Raw genomic sequence first — 13107 nt, 5'->3', positions numbered from 1 at the left:
TCAGTTTCTTTTCCATGAGGGGTGAAGACAATTTACGTTTTGTGAACCAATTACACATATCGGTGTTAATTCCTACACATACTTTATAAAACTATCACAGTGGTTAGCACTGCTGCCTCACAGCGCCAGGGACCTGGGACCAGCACATCTTTGGGACTGTGGGAGGAAAGCGGAGCACCCTTGAGGAAACCCACGCAGACACGGGGAGAACGTGCAAACTCCACACAGACAGTCACCCAAGCCGGGAATCGAACATGGGTCCCTGGTGCTGTGAGTTAGCTGTGCTAACCGCTGTGCCACCAGGCGGATTGACCATGTTAAATTGCCCCTTAGAGTCCCAATATGTGTAGATTGGGGGATTAGCAGGGTAAATATGTGGGGTTACAGGGAAAGGGCCTGGGTGGGATGCTCTGTCGGAGAGCCGGTGCAGACTTGATGGGCCAAAAGGCCTCCTGTAGAGATTCTAATGAAATATATTAATTATGAAAATGCTGAAAATGTTCGTCACATTGATGCTTAAGCATCTTCTGTATGTTTCATTCGCACTATTTTATGTTTATGTGGAATCTGTGTATGAATATGAAATTTATAATGTAAATTTAGAAAGAAAGAAGAAATAACTTACATTTATTTATGTGTCACCTTTAACAGCCTATAATTTACAGAGTTTTATATATTTTTGATGAGGAGTGGCAGATTCACAGCAAGCTACCCAAACAACATTGACATTATGATTGTTTTAAATGTTGGTTGAGAGATAAATATTGTCCATGACACAGGGAGTACTCCCCTGCTCATCCCGAAACTGTAAAATCCTGCATGGGACCTTCCCATGCTCTGCCCCTCGGCCTCTCTGATTCCCGTGGCAGGTCGGCCGGTCAATTTTAAAATCCTCATCTTCACTGATTTATCCATGTGTAAAAATAACCCTTCTTCTTCAGCCCTCAATCTACTTATAAAAACTTCATTCCTCTGATTATTGATGCTTTCGTCCCTCCTCCTGATAACTTCAGACAGTGGGTCAGTTGGTCAACCTCTCACCTCAGAACACCCCAAGGTACTTTATAGGCAATACAGCCCTGAACTGGATCTTTGAAGGAGCAGTCATGCTTAGTCCCACATCCCACTATTTATTCATAACCCAATAAGTTCCTCACTCTCAACTCCCTTTTTATTGATGTAAACAGCTCCCACCAACTTTTCAGAACGAGGGTTTTAGATCCTGACAACTCACTGAAAAGAATCTCATCTCCTTCTCGATGTTTTGACAATGAGTTTGAATCTAAATAAAATTAAAATACTGGAGATCTGAAAGGAAAACAAAAAATGCTGGAAAAACTCAACAGATCTGACTGCATCTGTGGAGAGAAAGACAGAGTTGACGTATCAAATTCAACATGACTCTTCCTTGGAATTGAAGTAAACCTCCTTTCTGTTCTTTCTAAGATGTTTAAATCTTTCTTGAAGTGTGCTGCCCAGAATTATCCACAGTGTAGCTCCAATTCCTACTTCTTTAATCAAGCTTTTCACCATGTGACCTAAAATCTCCTTTTGTGGCTCAATGTCATATTTTATCCTCTAATGCTCCTGAGTTGGGATATTTTATTACATCAAAGGTACTATATAAATGTAAGTTGTTATTGTTCAGGCCTGATCAGTGATTTATAAATATTTGCCATTGTCACTTTGTTTTCACATTAAGCACCTCGATTTGCCCTGCCAAAGGATTTGTGTACGTGCAAACCAAGATCTCTCTGCTCACCCACACTTTATAAAGCTGTGCTAATTGTGGCGTACCATCATTCCACATTTGCCATCCCAAAGTGTGAGGGTAAGAAGCACAGCAGCCAATTTGTCCACAGGTGACTAGATAATCAGTCTCTTGTGATGTTGATTGAGGGATAAATATCAATCAGAACACCCCAGGATAACTCCCCAGCTCCTCTTTGAAATAATGACATGGGATATTTTGCGCCCACTTGTGTTAAGCAGATGAAACCTTGATTTAACAGCTTAACTGAAAGATGGCATTTCCACCAGTGCCGCATCACCTCGGTACAGCATTCAGCCTCGATTTTGTGCCTAGGTCCCTGCAATGGAACCTGAACATAGATTCATAGACATTTATGGTATAGAAGGAAGCCATTCGGCCCATCGTAGAAACATAGACGATAGGAGCAGGAGGAGGCCATTTGGCCCTTCGAGCCTGCTCCGCCATTCATTACAATCATGGCTGATCATCCAACTCAACAGCCTAATCCTGCTTTCTCCCCATAACTTTTAATCTCATTCGCCCCAAGTGCTATATCCAGCAGCCTCTTGAATACATTCAATGTTTTGGCATCAACTACTTCCTGTGGTAATGAATTCCACAGGCTCACCACTCTCTGGGTGAAGAAATGTCTCCTCACCTCCGCTCTAAATGGTCTACCCTGAATCCTCAGACTGTGACCCCTGGTTCTGGACTCCCCCACCATCGGGAACATCCTCCCTGCGTCTACCCTGTCTAGTCCTGTCAGAATTTTATAAGTCTCTATGAGACCCCCCCCCTTCATTCGTCTGAACTCCAGACGAATGGCCATGCCGATCAACAAAGGCACACAACATTCTGATGCAGAAGCAAGAGCGCAACCACTGAGGCATTGCTGTGTTTTAACAGTAAACCTGTGAGTGTCAAAGCAACATAAAATCACTAGGAAATAACCTGGGGTGGGAACCTAGATTAATTTCTACTGGGGGGGTAAAGACCTATTTGAAGGGAAATGAGCTGTAGAGGATTTTATCCTGCAGTCTAATAAGACAGTTATGGCTTTTGGGACAGGATATTGGCTGTGAATCAAATTTCCTTCCTTTGAGCCACAATAAAAGTTAAAGCACTGGAACTTTGACCATTAATTCGACCGAGTGATTGGTAAGAGTGTGCACGCTGCTCTCGTAACAATGGGATTCCTGGGCTTCCTTCTTTTTATTACTAATTTTGGGATCATTTTCAGCCAGAGAGGTAAGGACTGATTAATTTTAAGTTGTTTAATTCAATCAGAGATGAAAATGACGCTTCCTGCGGTTAACATATTCAATGTGTCTGATTTAGCGTTGCTACAACAATTGGCCTTACTCCTCTGAGCGTCATTGCGCGCGCACACACACGATTTTCATTTCATGGATCAGGTTTGATGTGCCATTAGAAGCTCAACATGGAGGAGGAGGCTAAGAGTTGGGACAGAGGTAAAAGGCAACATTGGGGAGAGAAAACTGTGGGATGGTCCTCACAGCTTTGGCAGCAGATATAATAGACTAGTGAACAACAACAAATTGCCAAGATACACGGATAGGATTCAATACAGACTGAAATTAAATGTGCTTTTGCGAAGAAAGTTTGGCGAGAGATGCAGTGGTTTTTGTCGGGGTTCGTCCTGGGCAGCTCTGTGATGTAGGACTCTGTGCTCCACCGGCTGTTCTTAGGGATGCGCACTGAGGCAAACCTCAACTAGGATGGTGGCACAGTGGTTAGCATTGCTGCCTCACAGCGCCAGGGACCCGGGTTCGATTCCGGCCTCGGGTCACTGTCTGTGTGGAGTTTGCACATTCTCCCTATGTCTGCGTGGGTTTACTCCGGGTGCTCCGGTTTCCTCCCACATTCTAAAGATATGCAGGTTAGGTGGAGTGACCATGCTAAATTGCCCCTTAGTATCAGGGGGATTATCAGGGTCAATATGTGGGGTATGGAGATAGGGCCTGGGTGGGATTATGGTCGGTGCAGGCTCGATGGGCTGAATGGCCTCCTTCTGCACTGTAGGGATTCTATGATTCTATGAACCTCTGCTGGTGGATCATCAACTCGGTGAAAGACGCTCTTTAGTTTGCCTGAAGCTTGTTGGTCTTCCAGTTTAAAGAATTATCCACAATAATGTTGCAGGTTGGCAGATTCCAAAGTCCAGCAATACGTGCTGAGGAATGCACTAAACCTTGGGCAGCTGTCACGGAGGCACAATGGAGAAAGGTCCCAGTCCAAGACCTGTCAGCCTTAGTGAATCAAAGGGCTATGTGACTCACATTGAATGTATGCAATGAATATTATAAATATCACACTTGTATTGAAGCACCTCGGAGTGCAATATGATCTATGCAGAAAACCTGAATATTATTGCACTTTGTGTGATAGCCATTCTGAATTTTTTTGTAGTGTTCTTTCAAATATTTTATCAATAAAGTATCTTTTTGCAAAATAATACAGACAGATAAAAATAGAAAATTCTGGACACATGTTGATAAATCTATGAGCACCAGGAAAAAGGAAAGACAAGCTAATGTTTAAATTTTAGTCCTTTTTTATGATCATCCTGCCTTATCTCTCCTTTCGCTTTAAGTCAGGCCTGCTGCTGGTTTCATCCTGCTTCCATCACCAGTCATTTCCACATCGGTGCGCGATCAGGATTTGGAACTCATTGCCGCGGCAGAGTTCTGCCACAGGGATTGAAATTTCACCCACTATGTCCACCCAAATGCACTTTCCAATAGAAATCAGCAGACAGGAAGAATTGTGGCTGATTTTTCTGTCCTTACCCCATAGACAATGAAGCCAATTGTATCCACACTGGTACCCCCAATGGAAACCACATCTGCCCATAGAAGACCAGGAATTAGATATGAAGTGATTAGATCACTGACACAAGTTGATTGATTAAGAGAGCTCCTTTGTCTTCAGCTCTGTCTTTCGGGTAATAATTAAATGTGTTTTTTAGCTGCCGTGATTTCCACATTGAGAACAGTTGTTGAGGCTGGGAATGCAAGTGGTGTATCTTAATCCAGATTAAGTGTTTGTCTCCAGCAGGTCACTTTTGGCACATCACAGATCTTCACTGGGACCCTAATTATAAAGTGACAGAGAACCCAAATGAAGTGTGTCCCTCATCTTCTCAACCTGTACCAAACCCTGGGAAGTGGGGCAGCTACCTGTGTGACTCCAACTGGGACCTCATCAACCTGTCCATTTACACCATGAAAACCTTTCACCCCCAGCCAGACTTCATTCTTTGGACTGGGTAAGTTCATGGAATTGTCAGTGGAAAATTATACGGTAATAGCAAAATAAACACCAATTAAGATTGTCCTGATAGGTATCAAAGGTGTCTGTAATTAAAGGGATAGTTACTGTAATTAAAGGGAATAGGATTATATTCACTGGAGTTTAGAAGAGTGAGAGGGGACCTCATATAAACGTATAAAATTCTAACAGAGTTAGACAAAATAGATTCAGAAAGAATGTTCCCAGTGGTGGGGGAGTCCAGAATTAGGGGTCATAGTTGAGGATAAGGGATAAACCTTTTAGAAATGAGATGAGGAGAAATTTCTTCATTCAGAGAGTGGTGAATGTGTGGAATTCACTACCGCAGAATGTAGTTGAGGCCAAAATGTTGTCTGATTTAAAGAAGAAATTAGATATAGCTTTCAGGGTTAAAGGGATCAAGGGATATGGGGAAAGGGGGAGATATTGAATTCGATGATCAGCCATGATCAAAATGAAAAGCAGAGCAGGCTCAAAGGGCCAAATGGCCTACTCCTGCTTCTAGTTTCTATGTTTCTCTGTCTCTACATAAAATAGTGTGTGGCAAACTTTATTTTGCATAGGGAGTCAAACAGTATGAGAGCATTTTTTAGTCATGATAGGTTATGCAATGTTGTTGCCCAACATTACATCAATTAAGATTGTTCTAATCAATACCAAACGTTTATACAGTAAATGGCAGAACCTTTAAGATTGTTGATAGGCAGAGGGATCTGGGTGTACAGGTACACAGGTCACTGAAAGTTGCAATGCAGGTGGAGAAGGTAATCAAGAAGGCATACGGCATGCTTGCCTTCATCGGCTGGGGCATTGAGTTTAAACATTGGCAAGCCATGTTGCAGCTTTATAGAACCCTAGTTAGGCCGCACTTGGAATAAATTGTTCAATTCTGGTCGCCACACTACCAGAAGGATGTGGAGGCTTTGGAGAGGGTACAGAAAAGATTTACCAGGATGTTGCCTGGTATGGAGGGCATTAGCTATGAGGAGAGGTTGGAGAAACTTGGTTTGTTCTCACTGGAACGGCGGAGGTTGAGGGGCAACCTGATAGAAGTCTACAAGAGTGGCATGGCAGAGTGGATAGTCAGAAGCTTTTTCCAGGGTGGAAGAGTCAATTACTAGGGGGCACAGGTTTAAGGTGTGAGGGGCAAGGTTTAAAGGAGATGTAGGAGGCAGATGTTTTACACAGAGGGTGGTGGGTGCCTGGAACTCGCTGCCGGGGGAGGTAATGGAAGCAGATATGGTAGTGACTTGACAAATACATGAATAGGATGGGAATAGAGAGATATGGTCCGTGGAAGGGTAGGGGGTTTTAGTTAAGTCGGGCAGAATCGTCGGTGTAGGCTTGGAGGGCTGTGCTGTAATTTTTTTTGTGCTTTGTTGCTGTAATTAAAGGGATGGTTACTGTAATTAAAGGGAATGGGATTATATTCACTTGAGTTTAGAAGAGGGAGAGGGGATATCATATAAACTTTCAAAATTCTTACAGGGTTAGACAAGGTAGATTCAGAAAGAATGGCCACGATTCTCCCATCATGACCCGCAACTTTTCTGGCGGGTTGGGCTGGGAGATGCGCCTGTCGGCCATTTTGCTGCTTCCCCACCAGCTTTTACGACCCGCTCGCATCTCCCAGCTGGAGAAAAATGGCGCCGCTGGGAACCCGCAGAAAACCGGTGGGCCGCTGATCAGCATGAGTTTACATATCTTTACATGTCATTATCAGGATCCACACAGCAATCTCCACTCACGTCTGCGTCTCCCACCTCTTTGGCGTGATGTAACTTTGGGTGAATCAGAGTAGGTGTTTAAAAGTCCCAACCTGGCGTGGCAGCCTTGAACTGGCGTGAGGAGGTAAGTGCCGCTCGCGGAAGGCGGAGAATGTTGCAGGCAGGCCCTGGAGATGCCTGGTGGCCTTCCTCCTGCTGCCTTCAGGTGTTGGCCCATGGACCAGTGATATCTGGGGTGGGGGTTGGGGGGCTTCTATTTCCTCACAGCTATCTGGCTGAGGTTCCGTCAGGGAATCCTGCTCACCCCCCCCCCCCCCTCCCCCCCAAGGCCTCCCCCCCCCCAAGGGCTCCCCCCCCTACCCCCCCTGCTCCTGGGCAGCTCTGTCGCGCCCTGTGGGAAGGCAGCCTCGAGGGCTCCCGCTTCCCCCCCATCGGGCAGCGCTGTAGCGCACTGTGGGAGGCTGCATCGAGGGCTCCCGCTCACCCTCCCCCTCCACGGCACTTTGCAGTGGCATTGTCTTGCTGCGGGGTGTGGTCAGGGACTCGACTGAGTACTGGTGTTCCGGGGGGAAGGGAGGAGTGTACCATGTGCTGACTGAGGCCTAACCAGATGAAGCAGCTGCTGCTCCAGGCCGGGGTGCAGAGGTTCAGACATGGAATCTGCTGTCACTGGGCACACATCTGGTGCTGCTTTGCAGTCTGTCCCTGCCCTGTGACACGGACCAGCAACACCTGCCTGTAACAGATGCTGCAGTTGCACACATAGCAATGGCTCAAGGGTGCACATTGCCCATGGCTGCAGACCCACCTGCATAATCTGTGCCAGCATTTGTCATGATGGGAATCTCACACAACCCTAATCGGGCCACGCATGGCATCATGGATTGTGTGCTGTTGCCAGCTCCCACAAGTGGGGGTTCTCGCCCAAGTGAGGGATTGGGGTGGTGCTGCGTCTATGCAGCCAATGAGAATAATCCATCATTCTATATTCTTTCCAAACCCCACTGTGCGGATGGATCTGGGTTTGCTCGATCTGGAGCTGGCCATGTTGGTGGCAGCAGGGGCGGAGGAGGAGGAGGAGGCGGTGGCTCAGGAGGTGGTGGGCGTGGAGAGACCACCGCAGGAGCAGCCACCACCAGACCCTCAGGAAGGAGGGCAGGGGGCTGCCGCTGAGGACCAGGAGGTGGGTGGGCAGCCTCCCGAGGGGGTGCACAGAAGGCGGAGGGTGCCGAGGCTAAGGAGGTACAGGCCCCGCAATTCCTTCGAGGCCCTCTTGGAGGAGATGTGCCATCGCCGGCTGCGCCTGTCCGAGACCAGAGTGCAACACATTTGTGAGGTGCTCTCACACCTGGCACCTGAGGAGAGGGGCGGCCACCCGTTCTCTGTGAACGTGAAGGTTACGGCTGCCCTCAATTTCTATGCCTCCGGATCATTCCAGGCTCCCAGTGTCGACCGAGCTGTGACAGTAGGCCCGGGCAGGACAGTTCATTAATTTTGATGTGGGCCATGCACAGGAGACCCGGGAATCCGAATGTGCAGGGCGCAGTGGACGCTACACACACCGCCTTGCGGCCCCCCCCCCATGCAGGGCTGCAGCAATTTTTGAACAGAAAGGGGTTCCACTCCCTGAACGTCCAAATTGTCTGCGACCATCAAATGACGAACATGCAGGTCGATGCACGCCATCCAGGGAGTGTCCAGCTTAGTGATCTGGCAGTCGGACATTCCTGGGCTCTTTGAAGACCAGCCCAGGCTCCCGGGATGGCTACTGGGTGACAAGGGTTACCCGCTAAGGTCATGGCTGATGACGCCTGTGTGGAGGCCCCAGACCGAGGCGGAGACCCGCTACAACAAGGCCCATGCAGCCACCTGATCCATCATTGAGCGGTGCATCGGCCTGCTGAAGATGCGGTTCCGCTGCTTGGACCGCTCTGGGGGGCGGGGGGGGGGGGGGGGGGCCTCCAGTATGACCCTGTGCGAGCTTCACGCATCATCATCGTTTGCTGCGCTCTTCACAACATCACCCAGCAGCGGGGAGACCAGCTGGAGCAGGAGGACCAGGAGGAGGAGGGGGAGCGGCGAGGGGGCGAGGTGGACGTCCCGCCATATGAAGTGTCGGAGGATAGACAGCGGGCGGCGATGGCAGGTGTCCGGCAGGGAAGGGCAGCAAGGGATGCCTTGATTGCAGCCCGCTTCACCCAGCTGGTGCTGTGCAGTGAGGGGGTGGGGGTGCAACCAACACACATCCACCACACCCCAGGAGCAAGTGCAACCGCTATTCCCCCTTCAAACCGACCTGTGCCCTCAAACCACCACATCACCCTTCCCCTGCTTCTGTCATCCCATCACCCTTTCCCCCAGAAACATCCGACCCTCTTAATGTGCCTGGGCTGGCAATGGTTGTGAGTCTTGGTTGAAGGCTGGAGGATGATGACGACTCGCTGTTGTGCTCACTGGGATCCTGCCCCTGGTGCCACTCAAGTCTGACTCCTACCTGTGCTCCGAATGCACTCTGCCACCCTGGTCCACGTAGCTGTAAGGGTTGGAGACACATGTTTTTTGCCCAAGGGGGGCGCGGGGGGCGGGGGGTGGGGGGTGGTGGTGGGGTACTCTGAAACATGTGGCTGAGTCTGCAAGGCTCAACAGACAGCACCTCTATGTTTGGGAGTCAGGAACACTGAGCTGTGGGGCCGGGGTGGGGGAGAGAATCAGAGACACATTAGTCATAGCGTGATGTGCAATTAACAGTTTAATTGTGCTCTTAACATAAATGATTACCAAACCATGACTAATGCAGACCTTCACCCGTGCCCTCTAGTGAACAACAATTTTCTAACTTTATGCTGTCTACTGCTTCTTCTCGGTATTACCTCAAGATGCACATCGGAGGTGGAGGTGTCCAGCTGTGGTGCACGCCCCGTTGCCTGTGATGCCCTTGACAGATGTCCTCTGGGTGGCCGGGACCTGGAAGGCCTCGGCTGACTTGCAGATGGCACCCTGTTCATCTCGCTGGCCCTGAGATGCGCCGGTGTGAGGAAGGGGGGAATCGGAAGGTCTCAGGATGTCCGGATCTCCTGGGTGGAAGACCCCGGTGATGCGCTATCAATTAGGCAAAAGACTACTTGTGTGCCAATACAACTGTAGGCTTTTATTCATTACAGAACCAGGAGCACATCCCAACAGATAACCGACCCGAACTGAACAAGGGGGAGGTAACAGCCACCTTTATACTAGGTGACAAGGGGAGGAGCCGGCAGGGGATGTGTCCAGGCATGACAAACACAACAACGGTGGTCCAGGCAGGACAAAGGCGCAACTGAAGTCCACCACACCCGGCATGACATCAAGCCCTTCCTCCTCCTTTGGGGTGCCCACTCCATGGGACGCCAGGGTAGCTGAACTGAGCTCCAGAAGCTCTGACGTCACCTGGCTCTGCCAATCCTGGAGGCCTAGATGCGTTTGCCCCATGATCTGTGATCCCTGAGCCCTGGCCCTCTGAGACTGGGCCAAGCTCCAGAGCCCCTCCATTGCAGCATTCTGTGAGTGAGCCAGGCTCCGGAGCCCCTCAGCAGCAGCCCTCTGAGCCTGGGTTAAGTTGTCGAGGCTCACAGCCACGGCCTGCTGTGTCTCCAGAATGCCAACGAGAGTCTCAGCCATGGCCAGCAGTGTCCCCCACATGCCCCCGACACCCATGGCCATCGAACGGTGTGCCTCCTGGATGCTGGAAACACGCTCGCCCGTGGCCTGTTGTGTCTCCAGGATGGCCTGGACCCTGTCACCCATGAGGGCAGATCCCTGAGCCTGACTTTCCAGTGCGGTTGCCACCCTTGCAGTGTTGGCCTGGGTCTCACGCTGTGTCAGCACCACCTCCTGCAACAGCACCAGTTTTTTTTCTCCGCTAAACAGCCTTGCAGTCGCAGCGTGGTCGCTGACAGCCCTTCCACAACTCCCCAGGTTTCCTGATGCATCTCCACCAGCCTTGGGAGGAACAAACCCAGAGAACCAGCAACTGGCTTGGGGCAGCTGAATCCTGGCCTCCGGCAGACCTCCGTATGCCCGAACCCTTGGATGTGCCCGCCTCCACCCGATGTGCATCAGTGTCTGTGATGTGCTCACCAGATCGCGACACAATAGCCTCAACACAAAAGGCACCCACCGTGGTGATCGTCTCTGTGTTGGTGGGTTGTGTGGTACGTGCTGGTGACCCTTTACTGGTGCTGCCCTCGGAGGATTCCTCAGTGCCTCCCTCCGAGGTGTCATCCAGGGGGTCGTGGGCAGTTTGCTCCAGAGCAGCGGGGGTGGCGGCAACACCCGAAGGGCCGGGTTCCTCTGGGTCCAGAGCTGTAAAAAAGAATACATATTAGGAGGAGGGAGGCAAAACATTCCATGCAGCATCGCACTTACTTCGAGGAGGACCTAGGTTGAAGGTACGCTTCTGCTCACTTGATGCTGTACGCCGAGCTGGCTGTCGGTGACCATTCGGGATGACCCATCACCCCCTGCCAGCTCCCATGACACGCTCTTCGATGCTGGTCAGCTGCTGCAGGTCAGGCACACCACCACCGGTCGGTGTCGTCTCCCGTGCATTGTGGGTGTTCTTTTCCTGTGGGAACATAAGGTGGATACAAGCATTAACATATTGCAGTGCATGGTGCGCAATGCATGCCTGTGTCTCAGGCGTTGTGCTGACAGTTTCGGGAAAAGTGGTCGCCACTGAAGGGTGCTCGTTGAGGGGTGAGGGGAAGGGGATGGATTCTGTTCCTGGGGGAAAGGTAATTTGTTGCACGCCCTTCAGGTGTCTAAGCAGGGTTTGAGATCCGTGCCAAGCATGTGCGGGGTTCCAAGCGGGATGCTCACTCACCCTTGCCGCTCGCAGAAGGTCGTACATTTTATTTCGACACTGCCGGCCAGAGTGCGGTGTCAGGCTCCTGACATTCAATGCTTCTGCCACCTCCTCCCACAATGTCGTGGCCGATGCCCCCCTTGGGTTAGGGCCCTGGTCAGGGAACAGGCGAAGACGCCTCTCCTCCACGGCATTGAGTGGGTGCTCCAGATCAGTCTCTGAAAATCTGGGAGCAGGTTTCTGCGCAGCTATCTTTGCGGCGTGACTGGCTGTGTGTCCATTCCTACAGCTTATACACAGCTCTGGCATATTAGGGGAGTGCGGGTGCAGTGAGTGTGGCCAGTCAGGGGGAGTGCGGGTGCAGTGAGTGCGGCCAGTCAGGGGAGTGTGGGTGCAGTGAGTGCGGCCAGTCAGGGGAGTGCGGGTGCAGTGAGTACGGCCAGTCAGGGGAGTGCGGGTGCAGTGAGTGCGGCCAGTCAGGGGAGTGCGGGGGCAGTGAGTGCGGCCAGTCAGGGGAGTGCGGGTGCAGTGAGTGCGGCCAGTCATGGGCCCGCTGGCAACAAATACTTGTGAGAAATTTTGAAAGCTGCATTCAGTTGAGTGTCATGCATCCCTCGGGGTGCTGATTGGCTACCATTCAATAGGCTGCTGTGTCCGGGGGGAGGGGGGCGGGTGGGGGGGGGGGGGGGTGCAATACTCAGAGCTCCTAATCAATTAGTTGCTGTGTCCGAGGGGTCCAATACTCAAGGCTCTCATTCAAGAGAGGGAATGATCACAAGCTGGGGTTGTGCATGTCAGCACAATGCAAGTTCTCTGCAGGGCAGCAGTGAGGACAGTATGTTCAAGGGATGGAGGGATTGGGTAGCCGCATTATCCGGATCCATGGGGGCATGAGGTGAGCGGGCAGCCATGTCTAGTGTGTGGGGGAAGACGGGGGGGTCGGGGGGGGGGGGTGGGCAGCAATGAGGCCAGCGATGTCTGTGTAGTGGGGGGGGGGCGGTTGTACAGGCTAGCGATGAGACCAGCCATGTGTGTGGCGGGATTGTGGGAGCCAGTGATGAGGCCAGTGATGTCTGTGGGGGGTTGTGCGAGCCAGTGATGAGGCCAGTGATGTGTGTGTGGGGGTGGCGAGGGGTGGGGGGGGCCGAGAAGGGGGGGGGGGCAGCAATGAGGCCAGCGATGTCTGTGGGGGTTTGAGGGCAGTGATCTGGATGCTGGGAGGTCTTTTCAGCGATCTCCCAGCGATGTGCGCATGCGCGTGTTTCCGCTCATCCCGCCGATTTCAGGCTTTTTGGCGCGAATAGGCCCCGCCCCCGGGTTTGTAATGATATTCACAGCCGGGACCTCTGCAGTGTACAGAATGCAGAGATTCGAGTGAGAAGCTGAACTGAGAAAACAGTCAGGATCTAGAACAGTTTTCCCGCCAATTCAGCGCATCTGGGAGAATCACGGCCAATGTTCCCAATGGAGGG

At 51.1% G+C, this 13107-nt stretch overlaps 1 protein-coding gene across 1 annotated transcript in view; it reads left to right on the top strand.

The window, feature by feature from the left end:
* The first annotated feature begins 2940 nt into the window (after positions 1-2940).
* The window catches only part of LOC144508910 (acid sphingomyelinase-like phosphodiesterase 3b), a 32339-nt gene continuing 22172 nt past the window's right edge, over positions 2941-13107 (top strand). The window contains exons 1-2 of the mRNA XM_078237123.1: positions 2941-3001; positions 4832-5042. Coding sequence (XP_078093249.1) covers positions 2941-3001; positions 4832-5042 — 272 coding nt within the window. The remainder of the gene's footprint in view (positions 3002-4831; positions 5043-13107) is intronic.

Source organism: Mustelus asterias, chromosome 21, assembly GCF_964213995.1.
Source record: "Mustelus asterias chromosome 21, sMusAst1.hap1.1, whole genome shotgun sequence".
Taxonomy (NCBI): domain Eukaryota; kingdom Metazoa; phylum Chordata; class Chondrichthyes; order Carcharhiniformes; family Triakidae; genus Mustelus; species Mustelus asterias.
Note: the sequence above shows the minus strand (reverse complement) of the source record. Positions and strands in the feature narration are given on the sequence as shown.